This window comes from Pristiophorus japonicus, chromosome 19 (genome assembly GCF_044704955.1).
Source record: "Pristiophorus japonicus isolate sPriJap1 chromosome 19, sPriJap1.hap1, whole genome shotgun sequence".
NCBI classification, from domain to species: domain Eukaryota; kingdom Metazoa; phylum Chordata; class Chondrichthyes; family Pristiophoridae; genus Pristiophorus; species Pristiophorus japonicus.
Window position 1 is genome coordinate 2929640 of NC_091995.1, and position 19903 is coordinate 2949542.

Here is a 19903-nt window from a genome sequence, read left to right on the forward strand (position 1 = left end):
GTCGTGAGAGAGAGGGGGGGTCGTGAGAGAGAGAGAGGGGGGGTCGTGAGAGAGAGAGAGAGAGGGGGGGTCGTGAGAGAGAGAGAGGGGGGGTCGTGAGAGAGAGAGAGGGGGGGTCGTGAGAGAGAGAGAGGGGGGGTCGTGAGAGAGAGAGAGGGGGGTCGTGAGAGAGAGAGAGGGGGGTCGTGAGAGAGAGAGAGGGGGGGTCGTGAGAGAGAGAGAGGGGGGTCGTGAGAGAGAGAGAGGGGGGTCGTGAGAGAGAGAGAGGGGGGGTCGTGAGAGAGAGAGAGGGGGGGTCGTGAGAGAGAGAGAGGGGGGGTCGTGAGAGAGAGAGAGGGGGGGTCGTGAGAGAGAGAGAGGGGGGGTCGTGAGAGAGAGAGAGAGGGGGGGTCGTGAGAGAGAGAGAGGGGGGGTCGTGAGAGAGAGAGAGGGGGGGTCGTGAGAGAGAGAGAGAGGGGGGGTCGTGAGAGAGAGAGAGGGGGGGTCGTGAGAGAGAGAGAGGGGGGTCGTGAGAGAGAGAGAGAGGGGGGGTCGTGAGAGAGAGAGAGGGGGGGTCGTGAGAGAGAGAGAGGGGGGGTCGTGAGAGAGAGAGAGGGGGGGTCGTGAGAGAGAGAGAGGGGGGGTCGTGAGAGAGAGAGAGGGGGGGTCGTGAGAGAGAGAGAGGGGGGGTCGTGAGAGAGAGAGAGGGGGGTCGTGAGAGAGAGAGAGGGGGGGTCGTGAGAGAGAGAGAGGGGGGGTCGTGAGAGAGAGAGAGGGGGGGTCGTGAGAGAGAGAGAGGGGGGGTCGTGAGAGAGAGAGAGGGGGGGTCGTGAGAGAGAGAGGGGGGGGTCGTGAGAGAGAGAGAGGGGGGGTCGTGAGAGAGAGAGAGGGGGGGTCGTGAGAGAGAGAGAGGGGGGGTCGTGAGAGAGAGAGAGGGGGGGTCGTGAGAGAGAGAGAGGGGGGGTCGTGAGAGAGAGAGAGGGGGGGTCGTGAGAGAGAGAGAGGGGGGGTCGTGAGAGAGAGAGAGGGGGGGTCGTGAGAGAGAGAGAGGGGGGGTCGTGGAGAGAGAGAGAGGGGGGGTCGTGAGAGAGAGAGAGGGGGGGTCGTGAGAGAGAGAGAGGGGGGGTCGTGAGAGAGAGAGAGGGGGGGTCGTGAGAGAGAGAGAGGGGGGGTCGTGAGAGAGAGAGAGGGGGGGTCGTGAGAGAGAGAGAGGGGGGGTCGTGAGAGAGAGAGAGGGGGGGTCGTGAGAGAGAGAGAGGGGGGGTCGTGAGAGAGAGAGAGAGGGGGGGTCGTGAGAGAGAGAGAGGGGGGGGTCGTGAGAGAGAGAGAGGGGGGGTCGTGAGAGAGAGAGAGGGGGGGTCGTGAGGAGAGAGAGAGAGAGGGGGGGTCGTGAGAGAGAGAGAGGGGGGGTCGTGAGAGAGAGAGAGGGGGGGTCGTGAGAGAGAGAGAGGGGGGGTCGTGAGAGAGAGAGAGGGGGGGTCGTGAGAGAGAGAGAGGGGGGGTCGTGAGAGAGAGAGAGGGGGGGTCGTGAGAGAGAGAGAGGGGGGGTCGTGAGAGAGAGAGAGGGGGGGGTCGTGAGAGAGAGAGAGGGGGGGTCGTGAGAGACAGAGAGAGGGGGGGTCGTGAGAGACAGAGAGAGGGGGGGTCGTGAGAGAGAGAGAGGGGGGGTCGTGAGAGAGAGAGAGGGGGAGTTGTGAGAGAGGAGAGCGAGAGAGAGGAGCGAGAGATAGGAGAGGTAGAGAAGAGAGGAGCGAGAGCCAAAGGGGCAAGAAATGAAGGAGAGGAGGACACGTACCCGATGAGCAGGGACAGTGTCAGTGCTGTCTGGGGCCTCAGATTTGGAGTGATTCCTATCGCAATGTGCTGTTCGAGGTGTTGGAACCCATTCAATGCTGTGCTGTGTGGGGCATGTTTTAAAGATTCATCTTCTCACATGTGGGAAAATTGGATCACAACAATCAACAGATTTCCTTTTTTGTTAAAAAAAACAGTGAACACAGATAGATCAATAATGTCAGAGAGAGAGAGAGAACATGTAGCATTTCATCATACATTTTTTTTTAAAAAGTAACTTCTTCAAAAGGCACCGGAAATAATTGTAGTGCAATAATAATCGTTGGCCTCTGATTGAGGCTGGTGAGAGAGCAAGAGAGAGTGCAGACTATTGCTGGGACAACCAGCAGTAATTAACATAAAGCACTACTTTCAGCAGCTGGTGGACCATGGGGGGAATCACAGACACGGTTAATAAGGTTCCACGCCGTCACTGTAGAATCCCCTTTTATCGGAAGTGGGGCCTTAAACGAGAAAACTAATCCTGATAAATCGGGAATGCAAAACGGCAGAGGCAATCCCGTGTGTTGGTTGCAGTGGGAGTGGAATGTACGCAGTTCTGCATTGCCGATATAATTCATGAATGCTTTCCACAAGTTGGCCACTATTCTGCACCCAATAGGGAACGGAGGCGACATAAAAAGGGATTCTACTGGTGTTGTGTGCGTTGCTCGTCTGTGAACTCTCTCCCTCTCACAAGGCATTAAACGGCCACCTTCAATCTGACGCGATAAAAATGTTTAAAATCTGCCGCAATGCTATTTCTTCTCCTCGGTTTTGGGGCCCTTGTTTTTCTTGTTGAAGATCTTCATCAGAGACTTAGACATGTAGTAGGGTTTCACCTGGGAGCCATCATTCCTCTCCAGATCCTCCACTGTCAGAAAAGATAGGCACAAGTAAATAAATAGAGTGGTGACTAGATCGCGGTCCTTGAGGTTCGGACGGGCTTTGATAGGGTGGGGTAGATTTTGGCCTCCTGAGGAAGAGAGTGTTTGAAGATCAGTCCCTCAAATCTGCCACTAAGCTCATGGTCTACAGGGCTGTAGTAATACCCGCCCTCCTGTATGGCTCAGAGACATGGACCATGTACAGTAGACACCTCAAGTCGCTGGAGAAATGCCACCAACGATGTCTCCGCAAGATCTTACAAATCCCCTGGGAGGACAGACGCACCAACGTTAGCGTCCTCGGCCAGGCCCAACATCCCCAGCATCGAAGCACTGACCACACTCGACCAGCTCCGCTGGGCGGGGCCACATTGTCCGCACGCCCGACACGAGACTCCCCAAAGCAAGCGCTCGACTCGGAACTCCTTCACGGAAAGCGAGCCCCAAGCTGGGCAGAGGAAACGTTTCAAGGTCACCCTCAAATGCTCCTTCATGAAGTGCAACATCTCCACCGACACCTGGGAGTCCCTGGCCAGAGACCAGTGCGGCCTAAGTGGAGGAAGTGCGTCCGGGAGGGTGCTGAGCACCTCGAGTCTCGTCGCCGAGAGCATGCAGAAATCAAGCGCAGGCAGCGGAAGGAGCGTGCGGCAAACCAGTCCCACCCTCCCCTTCCCTCAACCACTGTCTGTCCCACCTGTGATACAGACTGGAATTCCTGTATTGGACTGTTCAGCCACCTAAGGACTCATTTTAAGAGTGGAAGCAAGTCTTCCTCGATTCCGAGGGACTACCTATGATGATGATGTAGAGAAGGGGTTTCCACTTGTGGAGGGCAAGACCACGACGAGGGGGCCATCAATACAAGATAGTCACTAATAAATCCAATTCAGGAGAAACCTTGACGATAGAAAGACTTGCATTTAAATAGCGCCTTTCACGACCACTGGACGTCCCAAAACACTTTCAGCCAACTATATACTTTTGGAGTGCAGTCAGTGTTGTCATGTGGGAAATGCGGCAGCCAATTTGCGCACAGCAAGCTCCCACAAACAGCAGTGTGATAATGACCAGATAATCTGTTTTATGGTTCTGTTGATTGCGGGATAAATATTGGCCCAGGACACCGGGAAGAACTCACCTGGTCTCTTTCGAAATAGTGGCCATGGGATCTTATACGTCCACTTGAGGGGGCATTCAGGGCCTCGGTTTAATGTCTCATCTGAAAGACGGCACCTCAGACAGTGCAGCACTGCCAACTTAGATTCACATGCCCAAGACCCTGGAGTGGGACTTGAACCCACAACCTTCTGACTCAGAGGCGAGAGTACTATAGCTTTACCCAGAGGGTGGTGAGAATGCAGGTACAGCAGGCGGTTAAGAAAGCAAATGGCATCTTGGCCTTCATAGCGAGGGGATTTGAGTACAGGGGTAGGGAGGTGTTGCTACAGTTGTACAGGGCCTTGGTGAGGCCACACCTGGAGTATTGTGTGCAGTTTTGGTCTCCTAACTTGAGGAAGGACATTCTTGCTATTGAGGGAGTGCAGCGAAGGTTCACCAGACTGATTCCTGGGATGGCAGGACTGTGGTATGAGGAGAGATTGGGTCGACTGGGCCTGTATTCACTAGAGTTTAGAAGAATGAGAGGGGATCTCATTGAAAGGTATAAAATTCTGACGGGGTTGGACAGACTGGATGCGGGGAGGATGTTTCCCCGGGGCTGGGAAGTCTAGAACAAGGGCTCACAGTCTCAGGATACGGGGCAGGAAATTTAGGACCGAGATGAGGAGAAATGTTCTCACTCAGAGGGTGGTGAACCTGTGGAATTCTCTACCACAGAAGGCTGTGGAGGCCAAGTCAATGAATATATTTAAGAGGGAGATAGATAGATTTCTAGACACAAAAGGCATCAAGGGGTATGGGGAGAAAGCGGGAATATGGTGTTGAGATAGAGGATCAGCTATGATCATATTGAATGGTGGTGCAGGCTCGAGGGGCCGAATGGCCCACTACTGCTCCTAGTTTCTATGTTGCCTGCACTGTCCCCATAGCCCTCCAATACTCATAAATCTATCGATCTCTTGTCTTGAATATACTTAAAGACTGAGCCTTCTCAGAGGCTGGTGAATCTTTGGAATTCTCTTAACAGAGCGAAGAAATTCCTCGCCATCTCAGCCTTAAATGGCCAACCTTTTATTCTGAGACTGAGACAGCTCCTATTCCAGCTCCGTTCCCCCTGCCTCCCCCAGCACCGAGTGCCCAGGCTCAGAGCCCAGTGCATCACCCCTACACTGTCCCCGCACGTCCGGGCTACTCACAGAAGCAGAGGAAGAGGGTGTCGACGCACATGTTGTAAACACTGAAGAATCCCTGGGCGATCATGTAGGAGCCGACCACCAGAGTCTGTGGATCAGGACACAAAGACGTTCTCTGTCACAACCGTCTCACGCTCTCCATCACCTCCCGGACCCGGCACACCGACAGCCACTGGGTCCACGCTTTCACCGACACTTCCCCTATCCGACCCCTCCCCCGCCCCCTGATCACTGACTCCTCCCACCCCACCCGATCACTGACTCCTCCCCCACCCAGCCCCGCCCCGGTCACTGACTCCTCCTCCCCCACCCAATCCCTCCCCCGATCACTGACTCCTCCCCCACCCGATCCCTCCCCGATCACTGACTCCTCCTCCCCCACCCAGCCCCTCCCCCCGATCACTGACTCCTCCCCCACCCAATCCCTCCCCCGATCACTGACTCCTCCCCCACCCAGCCCCGCCCCCTGATCACTGACTCCTCCCACCCCACCCGATCACTGACTCCTCCCCCACCCAATCCCTCCCCCGATCACTGACTCCTCCCCCACCCAGCCCCTCCCCCCGATCACTGACTCCCCCCCCACCCGATCCCTCCCCGATCACTGACTCCTCCCCCAGCCAGCCCCTCCCCCGATCACTGACTCCTCCTCCCCCACCCAGCCCCTCCCCTCGATCACTGACTCCTCCCCCCCACCCAATCACTGACTCCTCCCCCACCCGATCCCTCCCCCGATCACTGACTCCTCCCCCACCCAATCCCTCCCCCCGATCACTGACTCCTCCTCCACCCAGCCCCTCCCCCCGATCACTGACTCCTCCCACCCCACCCGATTACTGACTCCTCCCCCACCCAATCCCTCCCCCGATCACTGACTCCTCCCCCACCCAGCCCCTCCCCCCGACCCCTGACTCCTCCTACCCCCCCGATCACTGACTCCTCCCCCACCCGATCCCTCCCCCCGATCACTGACTCCTCCCCCACCCAGCCCCTCCCCCGACCCCTGACTCCTCCTACCCCCCCGATCACTGACTCCTCCCCCACCCGATCCCTCCCCCCGATCACTGACTCCTCCCCCAACCGGCCCCTCCCCCCGATCACTGACTCTCCCCCCCCCCCCACCCGGCCCCTCCCCCAGATCACTGACTCCTCCCTCACCCGACCCCTCCCCCCAGATCACTGGCCCCTCCCCCCGATCACTGACTCCTCCCCCACCCGACCCCCTCCCCCCCGATCAGTGGCTCCTCCCCCACCCGGCCCCTCCCCCGATCACTGACTCCTCCCCCACCCGACCCCGACCCCCGATCACTGACCCCTCCCCCACCTGACCCCGCCCCCCGATCACTGACTCCTCCCCCACCCGACCCCTCCCCCCGATCAGTGGCTCCTCCCCCACCCGAACCCTCACCCCCCGATCACTGACTCACCCCCGATCACTGACTCCTCCCCCACCTGACCCCTTCCCCCGATCACTGACTCCTCCCCCACCCGAACCCTCCCCCCCGATCACTGACTCCTCCCCCACCCAGCCCCTCCCCCCGATCACTGACTCCTCCCCCACCTGACCCCTTCCCCCGATCACTGACTCCTCCCCCACCCGAACCCTCCCCCCCCAATCACTGACTCCTCCCCCACCCGAACCCTCCCCCCCCCGATCACTGACTCCTCCCCCACCTGACCCCTCCCCCCGATCACTGACTCCTCCCCCACCCGATCCCTCCCCCCCCGATCACTGACTCCCCCCACCCAGCCCCTTCCCCCGACTCCTCCCCCACTCGACCCCTCCCCCGATCACTGATTCCTCCCCCACTCGACCCCTCCCCCGATCACTGATTCCTCCCCCACTCGACCCCGCCCCCGATCACTGACTCATCCCCCACTGACCACTGACTCCTCCCCCCACACCCGACCCCTCCCCCCGATCACTGACTCCTCCCCCACTGACCACTGACTCCTCCCCCCACACCCGACCCCTCCCCCCCAATCACTGACTAATCCCCCACCCGACCCTTCCCCCCGATTACTGAGTCCTCCCCCCCACCCGATCACTGACTCCTCCTCCCCCACCCGACCCCTCCCCCGATCACTGACTCCTCCCCCCACACACGACCCCTCCCCCCCGATCACTGACTAATCCCCCGATTACTGACTCCTCCCCCCCACCCGATCACTGACTCCTCCTCCCCCACCCGACCCCTCCCCCGATCACTGACTCCTCCCCCCACACCCGACCCCTCCCCCACCCGATCACTGACTCCTCCCCCCACACCCGACCCCTCCCCCACCCGATCACTGACTCCTCCTCCCCCACACGACTCCTCTCCCCCGATCACCAACTCCGCCCTCTCCCCCGATCACCAACTCCGCCCTCTCCCCCGATCACCAACTCCGCCCTCTCCCCCGATCACCAACTCCGCCCTCTCCCCCGATCACCAACTCCGCCCTCTCCCCCGATCACCAACTCCGCCCTCTCCCCCGATCACCAACTCCGCCCTCTCCCCCGATCACCAACTCCGCCCTCTCCCCCGATCACCAACTCCGCCCTCTCCCCCGATCACCAACTCCGCCCTCTCCCCCGATCACCAACTCCGCCCTCTCCCCCGATCACCAACTCCGCCCTCTCCCCCGATCACCAACTCCGCCCTCTCCCCCGATCACCAACTCCGCCCTCTCCCCCGATCACCAACTCCGCCCTCTCCCCCGATCACCAACTCCGCCCTCTCCCCCGATCACCAACTCCGCCCTCTCCCCCGATCACCAACTCCGCCCTCTCCCCCGATCACCAACTCCGCCCTCTCCCCCGATCACCAACTCCGCCCTCTCCCCCGATCACCAACTCCGCCCTCTCCCCCGATCACCAACTCCGCCCTCTCCCCCGATCACCAACTCCGCCCTCTCCCCCGATCACCAACTCCGCCCTCTTCCCCCGATCACCAACTCCGCCCTCTCCCCCGATCACTAACTCCGCCCTCTCCCCCGATCACTAACTCCGCCCTCTCCCCCCGATCACTAACTCCGCCCTCTCCCCCCGATCACTAACTCGGCTGATCCTCAAATCGAACTCCAGGGGATCCCCAACTCTGCCTCCAACAGATCCCCCCCATCTGCCCCACCAGGTCACCGATTCCTCTGTCCTTAATGTCCTTCAATCTCCAAAGGGATCTTACCCACTTGGGCCAAACTATCAAAGTTATGTATTTGGATAAAAAACACGAATTGTCAGCTCATACCAATATGGGCAGCCAATAATAGTTCAGCACAGGAGCCTCGAAATTTGGGTCGGGAATTTTGATCCGGCCAGTGAAGAAGAAAAACGCCAACACACCTGGGGAAAGAAAAAACAGGGGAAAGAATGGACTGTAACTTCAAAAAGTCAACACTTCACAAACACAAACACTGCAGCGACTCCGCTGTGAACACAAGAGGATTAGTGAATCCTGCTCACAGACCACCTTGCACAAGGTGGTCTGTGGGTTCAAGCAAAACTCGCGACTTTGCAAGTAACATCAGTATCAGCAACACCAGACACCACTAGTCCCAACCCTAGTGTCCCGACAAATCCTTCAGCAGTTCTCGACAAATCCTTCAGCAGTTCTCCACCATAACCTCCCGCAACCATTAGTACATCTTTCTCTCCTCCTATAAATTCCCCAAATCCCATTACCTCCCTACCTTGGACACATCCCTCCCAAATCCCAATACATAAGAACATAAGAACATAAGAAATAGGAGCAGGAGTCGGGGTCCTGATACATGAAACACAAAAGGTTAGTATGCAGGTACAGCAAGTGATCAGGAAGGCCAATGGGATCTTGGCCTTTAGTGCAAAGGGGATGGAGTATAAAAGCAGGGAAGTCTTGCTACAGTTATACAGGGTATTGGTGAGGCCACACCTGGAATACTGCGTACAATTTTGGTTTCCATATTTACGAAAGGATATACTTGCTTTGGAGGCAGTTCAGAGAAGGTTCACTCGGTTGATTCTGGGGATGAGGGGTTTGACTTATGAGGAAAGGTTGAGGAGGTTGGGCCTCTACTCATTGGAATTCAGAAGAATGAGAGGTGATCTTATCGAAACGTATAAGATTATGAGGGGGGCTTGACAAGGTGGATGCAGAGAGGATGTTTCCACTGATGGGGGAGACTAGAACTAGGGGGCATAATCTTAGAATAAGGGGCCGCCCATTTAAAACTGAGATGAGGAGGAATTTCTTCTCTCAGGGGGTTGTAAATCTGTGGAATTCGCTGCCTCAGAGAGCTGTGGAAGCCGGGACATTGAATAAATTTAAGGCAGAGATTGACAGTTTCTGAACCGATGAGGGAATAAGGGGTTATGGGAGCGGGCAGGGAAGTGGACCCAAGTCCATGGTCGGATCAGCCATGATCTGTATTAAATGGCGGAGCAGGCTCGAGGGGCCATACGGCCTGCTCCTGCTCCTATTTATGTTCTTATGTTATGTTATGTTCTTATGTCCCTTTTATCCGACGGTTTATTCAACTCGTTCTTCAGGCTCAATTCCTGAAAGGGGAAAGTGAAGGGCAAAGTCTCCAGTACGACCCGCGCCCGAATTCTCCGCTAGCTCCTTACAACATCACCAACAAACACACTCTGCACGGTGCCTCCAGCCGTGATCATGTGACTTTGCCTCATGACCCCTTTTATATGATATGTGCCTCACTGCCATCGAAAGGCCGCGTTCGTGAATGGAAGGGGATTTACTGTGATTGAAAGGCTGCATTAGAGGGAGCAGCTTGCGGCGGCCCGGCCCATCCCAGCCTGCAAGACCATCAGCAGGCTGGGGCCACTGGAGGGAGCAGCGTGTGACGGCATACCACTGCAGGAGGACAACGGCTGCAAAGTCAGGTCGCTCATTGAAGTGCGGGCAGGCACAGCAGGAGGGGAAAAGGAGCGACAAGTGTTCGTAGAGGGACGTGATTTCGGGGCCCAGAAGAGGCGAGCGCCCCAGGGGCAGCACGGGCCCAGCCCACACTGTGCGATATGTGCGCGCGCTCGGTCCGTGCAGCAGAGCTGGTCTCCAGTTAGTCCTGGTTAACCCTTGCCACTGGACCAAGACCGAGCTCTGTCAAGCCCGTGTGGTGGCTGGTGTGTAATGGTCACCACAGGTTAAACAAATCCACACACAGGCATCTTCCACCCTTCAGGATGTAGTTCGGGATCTGGAATATTAGGTCCTTCATTGAAACATCTGTGAACTCAATCCTTCTTGGCGAGGAAGCAAGTCATCCTCGACTCGAGGGACTGCCCCTGATGTGCCTCAGTAGTCGCAGTACATCAGTGGTCCACTAAGGGGGCGCTCTACCACCATTTCCGCGGGCAATCTTCAAAAGTACAATGGACCCAAACACAATCCCGTCACTCCAGGCCACACTGGGGCTGGGGGAGCGCGGGGCTCCCAGCTGGTTTACTTACCCACGCCACCGACAACCAGGAGCTTTCCAAAAAACAGCAGCAGGTCGGTAATTTTATCCAGTACCACGACCCTGAGGGCGGAGGGTGGGGGGGGAAAGAGACAAGAGAGATGTTACCCACATTACCCTGTTGTTGCACATCACTGCTGCCCAAGGTCATGGGCACACCGACCGCTCACTCCCACCCCCTCCCCAAACACAGGATCTGGCTGCATCGCGAACCCTTCCACTCGGGGAATCACCCCATAGCCCACGGATTCCGCCCTCCCCCGCCCAGGCTCCAGACACTCGTTCCACCCCTCCTCCTCCCTCCCACACCCCACCCCCAGGCTCCAGGCACTCCCCCGCCACCCCACGCTCCAATCAATCACTCCCACCCCAGACTCCAATCACTCCCCGCCCCCCCCAGACTCCAATCACTCCCCTCCCACCCCAGACTCCAATCACTCCCCACCCACCCCAGACTCCAATCACTCCCCCACACCCCCCAGACTCCAATCACTCCCCCACCCCCCCCAGACTCCAATCACGCCCCACCACCCCCGCAGACTCCAATCACTCCCCCACCCCCCCAGACTCCAATCACTCCCCCACCACCCCCCTGACTCCAATCACTCCCCCACCCCCCCCCAGACTCCAATCACTCCCCCACCCGCCCCCCCAGACTCCAATCACTCCCCCACCCCCCCAGACTCCAATCACTCCCCCACCCCCCCCAGACTCCAATCACTCCCCCACCTCCCCCCAGACTCCAATCACTCCCCCACCCCTCCCAGACTCCAATCACTCCCCCACCCCCCTCAAACTCCAATCACTCGCCCACCCACCCCCCCCCACACTCCAATCACTCCCCTACCCCCCCCCAGACTCCAATCACTCCCCCACCCGCCCCCCAGACTCCAATCACTCCCCTACTCCCCCCCCCCAGACTCCAATCACTCCCCCACCCGCCCCCCCCAGACTCCAATCACTCCCCCACCCGCCCCCCCCATACTCCAATCACTCCCCCACCCGCCCCCCCCAGACTCCAATCACTCCCCCACCCGCCCCCCAGACTCCAATCACTCCCCCACCCGCCCCCCCAGACTCCAATCACTCTCCCACCCGCCCCCCCCAGACTCCAATCACTCCCCCACCCCCACATCAGTAAGACAAAGGTCCTCTACCAAGCTGCCCCTGCCACACAGTACTGCTCCCCGATTATCAAGACCCACGATGAGACCTTGGACAATGCGTACCACTTGCCATACCTTGTGTAGCTACTATCAGCAAGGACGGCCATCGATGGCGAAGTCCAACACCGCCTTCAGTGTGACAGCGCAGCCTTCGGCCGCCTGAGGAAGAGAGTGTCTGAAGACTCGAACCTCAAATCCGACACCAGGCTTATGGTCTACAGAGCAGTGGTGATACCTGCCCTCCTACATGGCTCAGAGACCTGGACAGTGTACAGCAGGCTCCTCAAAGCACTGGAGAAGTACCACCAACTCTGCCTCTGCAAGATCTTGCAAATTAATTGGCAGGATAGACGCACCAACATCAGCGTTCTCGCTCAGGTCAACATCGAGGCATTGACCACACGCGACCAGCTCCGGTGGGCGGGCCACATTGCCCGATGCTGGGCTCCCGAAACAAACGCTCTACTCCGAGATACGTCACGGCAAGCGAGCCCCGGGAGAGCAGAGAGAACGCTTCAAGGACGCCCTCAAAAATGCAACATATCCCCACCAATCTTGGGAATCCCTGACCCAAGACCGCTCAAAGTGGAGGAGCAGCCTCCGGGAAGGCGTCGAACGCCTCGAGTCCATTTGCCAAGCGCAAACAGCGGAAGGAGCGCATGACAACCCAAGCGCCCCACCCAGCCGTCCCTCCAATCACCGACTGCCCCACCTGTGACAGAGCCAGTCGGTCCCGCATTGGACTCATCAGTCACCCTCGAACTCGTGTTAGTGTGGAAGCAAGTCATCCTCGACTCCGAGGGAACTGCCCAAGGAGGATTAGACTTTGCCTACCTGACCACATTCCTCATCAGCAACTTGAATGCATTTTTAGCTGACACACAGAAGTTTTTGCCATAGACTGCAATCTGTAATTAGACACAGAGAGGAAGGTCATGAATCATCGAGGAAGCTTTGGCTCGGTAAATCATTCATCGTCCCCCTCGGCCGCTCAGCTGCTCACCATAATGTAGGCGTTGCGGTTCAGGAACTTGATGAATTTCTCCAGGCACCAGAAACAACACTTGAGACAGCACATCAGGAACCTCGTCAGGGGGTTGTGAACATCTGGAAGAGACAGACCAAGGGCAGCATGAAGCAGAGGCCTGGGAGTCCTTGTGCATGAAACACAAAAGGTTAGTCTGCAGATACAGCAAGTCATCAGGAAGGCCAATGGTATCTTGGCCTTTATTGCAGAGGGGATGGAGTATAAAAGCAGGGAAGTCTTGCTCCAGTTATACAGGGTATTGGTGAGGCCACACCTGGAATACTGCGTGCAGTTTTGGTTTCCATATTTACAAAAGGATATACTTGCTTTGGAGGCAGTTCAGAGAAGGTTCACTCGGTTGATTCCGGGGATGAGGGGGTTGACTGATGAGGAAAGGTTGAGTAGGTTGGGCCTCTACTCATTGGAATTCAGAAGAATGAGAGGTGATCTTATCGAAACGTTTAAGATTATGAGGGGGGCTTGACAAGGTGGATGCAGAGAGGATGTTTCCACTGATGGGGGAGACTAGAACTGGGGGGCATGATCTTAGAATACGGGGCCGCCCATTTAAAACTGAGATGAGGAGAAATTTCTTCTCAGAGGGTTGTAAATCTGTGGAATTCACTGCCTCAGAGAGCTGTGGAAGCTGGAACATTGAATAAATTTCAGACAGAGATAGACAGTTTCTTAACTGATAAGGGATTAAGGGGATAAGGGAGCGGGCAGGGAAGTGGAGCCGAGTCCATGATCGGATCAGCCATGATCGTATTAAATGGCGGAGCAGGCTCGAGGGGCCATATGGCCTGCTCCTGCTCCTATTTCTTATATTCTCATGTTATGAATCCCACGGGCTGTTTAAAATCAGGAGGGGCTTCGATAGAGTAAATGTTTCCATTGGCAGATACGGAGAAGGTGCACGGAAATGGACAAGCCTGGATAATCCCCAGCACCGAGGCATTGACCACATTCGATCAGCTCCGGTGGGCGGACCAGATCGCCCACATGCCTGACACTTGACTCCCAAAATAAGCGCTCTACTCGGAAAACTCCAACACGGCAAGCGCGCCCCAGGAGGGCAGAGAAAACGCTTCAAGGACACCCTCAAGACCTCCTCGAAAAAAAATGTAACATCCCCTGATTGTAATGCCACAGGGACACCTCACCTGCAGGAAGGTCAGCTCCAAATTACCATGACAGGATTGGCCTGGGTTTAGAAACATGGAAAATAGGAGCAGTAGTCGGCCATTCGGCCCTTCGAGCCTGCACCACCATTCAATATGATCATGGCTGATCCTCTATCTCAACACCATATTCCCGCTTTCTCCCCATACCCCTTGATGCCTCTTGTGTCTAGAAATCTATCTACCTCCCTCTTAAATATATTCAGTGACTTGGCCTCCACAGCCTTCTGTGGGAGAGAATTCCACAGGTTCACCACCCTCTGAGTGAAAACATTTCTCCTCATCTCGGTCCTAAATTTCCTGCCCCGTATCCTGAGACTGTGACCCCTTGTTCTAGACTTCCCAGCCCCGGGGAAACATCCTCCACGCATCCAGTCTATCCAACCCCGTCAGAATTTTATACCTTTCAATGAGATCCCCTCTCATTCTTCTAAACTCTAGCGACTACAGGCCCAGTCGACCCAATCTCTCCTCATACCACAGTCCTGCCATCCCAGGAATCAGTCTGGTGAACCTTCGCTGCACTCCCTCTGTGGCAAGTATATCCTTTCTTAGGTAAGGAGACCAGAAATGCACACACTACTCCAGGTGTGGTCTCACCAAGGCCCTGTATAACTGTGGAGACATCCTTGCTCCTGTACTCAAACCCTCTTGCAATGAAGGCCAACATACCATTTGCCCCTAACTGCTTGCTGCACCTGCAGGTTTGCTTTCAATGACTAGTGTACAAGGACACCCAGGTCCCTCTGTACATCGGCACTTCCCAAGCCATCACCATTTAAATAATACTTTGTCCTTATGACTTTCCTACCAAAGTGGATAACGTCACATTTATCCACGTTATACTGCATCTGCCTTGTGTTTGCCCACTCACTCAACCTATCTTGACCCAGGAAACAACAGGAGCACTTTGCAAGGTGGCCCCAATACATCACTCAGCCAAGCCCAAGAGCTTTGTAAACTGCTCGAAATTAGAGGATAGGTTGCATGGATTACGCTGGTGTTCCCTCGAGGGTAGACGATTAGGGGGTAATCCAATTGAGATGCTTAAGACAATTAAAGGAGTTGATAGGGTAGAGAGAGAGAAATTATTTCCTCTGGCGCTGGGAGGTTATGCTTGAACTGTGTGAAACACTAGTTAGGCCACAGCTGGAGTACTGCGTGCAGTTCTGGTCACCACGTTACACTGCGATTGCACTGGAGAGGGTACAGAGGAGATGTACAAGGATGGTGCCAGGACTGGGGAATTTTAGCTATGAGGAAAGAATGGATAGACTGGGTTTGTTTTCTTTAGAACAGAGGAGGCGGAGGGGGAGACTTTATTGAGGTGTATAAAATTCTGAGCGGCCAGGATAGATTGGATAGGAAGGACCTGTTTCCATTGGCAGAGGGGTCAGCATCCAGAGGGCATAGATTTAAAGTAATTAGGGGGAGGTTGAGAGGGGATTTGAGGGGAAATGTCTTCATCCACAGTGTGGTGGGGGTCTGGGGCGGAACTCACTGCCTGAAAGGGTGGTAGAGGCAGAAACCCTCACCACATTTAAAAAGTACCTGGATGTGCACCTGAAGTGCCGTAACCTACAGGGCTACGGACCCAGAGCTGGAAAGTGGGATTAGGCTGGATGGCTCTTGGTCGGCCGGTGCGGACACGATGGGCCGAAATGGCTTCCTTCTGTGCTGTAAATGTTTAGATTCTACATTTCCCTTTCCATCACCTGTCTAGTGTAATGTTCTATTGAATGCAATACTGCAATTCACAATGACCTCTGCCTGTTCCCCTACACTAACTCTGGCTTACTTTTCCAAATGAAAATAAGGTAGTCATTGCGATGTGGTGAGAGTTAAGTCTTTGGCAGAAAAAAATCAAAGAGCAAGTAATTATTTAAATGGAGAAAGATTGCAAAGTGCTGCAGTACAGCGGGACCTGGGGGTACTTGTGCATGAAACACAAAAGGTTAGTATGCAGGTACAGCAAGTGATCAGGAAGGCAAATGGAATGTTGGCCTTTATTGCAAAGGGGATGGAGTATAAAAGCACGGAAGTCTTGCGACAGTTGTACAGGGTATTGGTGAGGCCACACTTGGAATACTGCATGCAGTTTTGGTTTCCATTTTTACGAAAGGATATACTTGCTTTGGAGGCAGTTCAGAGAAGGTTCACTCGGTTTATTCTGGAGACAAGGGGGTTGACTTATGAGGAAAGGTTGAGGAGGTTGGGCCTCTACTCATTGGAACTCAGAAGAATGAGACATGATCTTATCGAAATGTATAAGATAATGAGGGGGCTTGACAAGGTGGATGCAGAGAGGATGTTTCCACTGATGGGGGAGACTAGAACTAGGGGGCAGAATCTTAGAATAAGGGGCCACCCATTTAAAACTGAGATGCGGAGGAATTTCTTCTCTCAGAGGGTTGTGGATCTGTGGAATTCACTGCCTTCGAGAGCTGTGGAAGCCGGGACATTGAATAAATTTAAGACAGACAAAGACAGTTTCTTAACCGATAAGGGAATAAAGGGTTATGGGGAGCAGGCAGGGAAGTGGAGCTGAGTCCATGATCGGATCAGCCATGATCGTATTAAATGGCGGAGCAGGCTCGAGGGGCCGAATGGCCTACTCCTGCTCCTATTTCTTATGTTCTTATGTAATTAGGGATGGGCAATAAATGCCAGTGATGCCTACATCCCATGAACGAATAAAAACATTAAGAGTAGTCAATATCAATGATTTAGACATGAATGTTAGGGTATGATTAAGAAGTTTGCAGATGATACTAAAATTGGCAGTGTGTTTGATAATGAAGAAGAAAGCTGCAGACTGCAGGAAGATATCAATGAACTGGTCAGGTGGGCAGAACAGTGAAAAATGAAGTCCAATCGGGAGAAGTGTGAGGTAATGCATTTGGGGAAGGCTAACAAGGCAAGGGAATACACGTTAAATGGTCGGACACTGAAACGTGGAGGCAGATTCAATCGTGGATTGCAAAAAGGAGTTGGATAAGTAGCTGAAGGAAAAAGCGATTGCAGGGCTACGGGGAAAGGGTGATGGGGGGGGCGCAGTGGGACTAGTTGAGAGCTGGCATGGGCTCGATGGGCCGAATGGCCTTCCGTGCTGTAACCATTCCATGATTCTACGATTCTCCATTCACCGGCACTGCAGTTTCTCGAAAAACGGTCCCTCTTCCCCTCAAAGTGCATCGGACAAATCAAAACGGTTTTGGAACCCAATGCTCTTACTTTTCAACTTGTGGTCCAAGTACTCCAGAATGATTCTTATAAGCTGAATGATGGTCAGGATCAGGGCTCCAAAAGCCAACGAACCAGTGTGGTACCTAGGAATAAGCGAGCAGACAAACTTCAAACACTCATAGAACATAGACATAGAAACATAGAAACTAGGAGCAGTAGTAGGCCATTCGGCCCTTCGAGCCTGCACCGCCATTCAATATGATCATGGCTGATCCTCTATCTCAACACCATATTCCCGCTTTCTCCCCATACCCCTTGATGCCTTTTGTGTCTAGAAATCTATCTATCTCCCTCTTAAATATATTCAGTGACTTGGCCTCCACAGCCTTCTGTGGTAGAGAATTCCACAGGTTCACCACCCTCTGAGTGAAAAAATTTCTCCTCATCTCGGCCCTAAATTTCCTACCCCGTATCCTGAGACTGTGACCCCTTGTTCTAGACTTCCCAGCCCCGGGGAAACATCCTCCCCGCATCCAGTCTGTCCAACCCCGTCAGAATTTTATACATTTCAATGAGATCCCCTCTCATTCTTCAAAGCTCGAGTGAATACAGGCCCAGTCGACCCAATCTCTCCTCATACCACAGTCCTGCCATCCCAGGAATCAGTCTGGTGAACCTTCGCTGCACTCTCTCCGTGGCAAGTGTATCCTTCCTTAGCTAAGGAGACCAAAACTGCCCACAATACTCCAGGTGTGGTCTCAGCAAGGCCCTGCGTCACTCTTGCAGGTTTACCCACACTACCCGTGCAGGTATGACCTCCACGGAAGGACACTGTGCCTCAAATCGTGGTCCCCTCGGGGGCGGGTACGGAGGGGGCTACTTGCCCGTAGGGGCGCCCAAGCCCCGGCACTTGCGATCCGAACATATAGGCATTCCGCCGGCAGAGAATTGAGCTATCTGCCCATCCCCTGCCCAGCCAATGCCCTTCAAATTCTTACGACTGGAAAAAAAACAGATGCAAGGTCTGTTTTAATCAGCGCAAGACGTTTAAAGCACAGAAAATTACCTGTTATTAAATCATTTAAACATTTAAAATCCGGTTAAATAAAGACACACTTGGATTTCTATAGCGCCTTTCACAATCATCGGATGCCCCAAAGCACTTTACAGCAAATGAAGTACATGTTGAGTGCAGTCACTGTTGTAATGTGGGAAACACGGCAGCCAATTTGCACACAGCAAGCTCCCACACACAGCAATGTGATAACGAACAGATAATCTGTTCTTGTGACGTTGACTGAGGGATTAATATTGGCCCCAGGACACTGGAGATAACTCCCCTGCTCATCTTCAAAATAGTGGCATGGGATCTTTTACATACAACTGAGGGGGCAGACGGGGCCTCGGTTTAACATCTCATCCGAAAGACGGCACCTCCGACAGTGCGGCGCTCCCTCAGCACTGCCCCTCCGACAGTGCGGCACTCGCTCAGCACCGCCCCTCCGACAGCGCGGCGCTCCCTCAGCACCGCCCCTCCGACAGTGCGGCACTCCCTCAGTACTGCCCCTCCGACAGTGCGGCGCTCCCTCAGTACTGCCCCTCCGACAGCGCGGCGCTCCCTCAGTACTGCCCCTCCGACAGTGAGGCGCTCCCTCAGTACTGCCCCTCCGACAGCACGGCGCTCCCTCAGCACCGCCCCTCCGACAGTGCGGCACTCCCTCAGTACTGCCCCTCCGACAGCGCGGCGCTCCCTCAGTACTGCCCCTCCGACAGTGAGGCGCTCCCTCAGTACTGCCCCTCCGACAGCGCGGCGCTCCCTCAGCACCGCCCCTCCGACAGTGCGGCACTCCCTCAGTACTGCCCCTCCGACAACGCGGCGCTCCCTCAGCACCGCCCCTCCGACAGTGCGGCGCTCCCTCAGCACCGCCCCTCCGACAGTGCGGCACTCCCTCAGCACCGCCCCTCCGACAGCGCGGCGCTCCCTCACCACTGCACTGGGCGTGTCAGCCTAGATTTTTGTGCTCAAGTCTCTGGAGTGGGACTTGAACCCACGACCTTCTGAGTCCGAGGCGAGAGTGCTGCCCACTGAGCCACGGCTTACACTCAGAAGTTCAGAGAGTACAAAACACAAGGAAATGATGAAGAAAAAAAGGGCGATTTCTAATTATTTCTTCACTATGGTTATACTCCTTGCTAATTGGGAGTTAAAGGATAATCCCAGCTCAGGGGTGTTCTAGTCTTTCAATAAGCTAAGTTTATTTTTAGACCCCTCAATATAAGTAAATTTATTTCTAAAAAAAAATAATAGTTGAAATTCCATTTCATTCCCTCCTCCATCCACAATGTATGTTTCAGATTGGCTAATGGATGTCAAGCAAGGTTAGATCACAGGTTATTCTCTGATATGCTCCATTGTCAATGAGCTAAAGACAATAATGGACAGGTAAAGGCCCTCTGGCCAGTTGAGCTTGTCCCACACAATTGCAATACATAAGAACATAAGAAATAGGAGCAGGAGTCGGCCATATGGCCCCTCGAGCCTGCTCCGCCATTTAATACGATCATGGCTGATCCGATCAGGGGCTCAGCTCCACTTCCCTGCTTGTTCCCCATAATTCCGTATTCCCTTATCGGTTAAGAAACTGTCTATTTCTGTCTTAAATTTACTCAATGTCCCGGCTTCCACAGCTCTGAGGCAGCGAATTCCACAAATTTACAACCCTCAGAGAAGAAATTCCTCCTCATCTTTTAAATGGCTGGCCACTTATTCTAAGATTATGCCCCCTAGTTCTAGTCTCCCCCATCAGTGGAAACATCCTCTCTGCATCCACCTTGTCGAGCCCCCTCATAATCTTAAACCTTTCGATAAGATCACCTGTTATTCTTCTGAATT

The 19903-nt window shown here is 54.8% G+C and overlaps 1 protein-coding gene across 1 annotated transcript in view; it reads right to left on the reverse strand.

Annotated features, from left to right (window-relative positions):
* Positions 1-2570: 2570 nt before the first annotated feature.
* The window catches only part of LOC139230623 (choline transporter-like protein 4), a 69395-nt gene continuing 52062 nt past the window's right edge, over positions 2571-19903 (reverse strand). Inside the window, exons 12-18 of the mRNA XM_070862439.1 lie at positions 17059-17153; positions 12620-12723; positions 12451-12524; positions 10443-10513; positions 8242-8336; positions 5015-5099; positions 2571-2686 (exon numbers count right to left, since the gene is read on the reverse strand). Coding sequence (XP_070718540.1) covers positions 2571-2686; positions 5015-5099; positions 8242-8336; positions 10443-10513; positions 12451-12524; positions 12620-12723; positions 17059-17153 — 640 coding nt within the window. The remainder of the gene's footprint in view (positions 2687-5014; positions 5100-8241; positions 8337-10442; positions 10514-12450; positions 12525-12619; positions 12724-17058; positions 17154-19903) is intronic.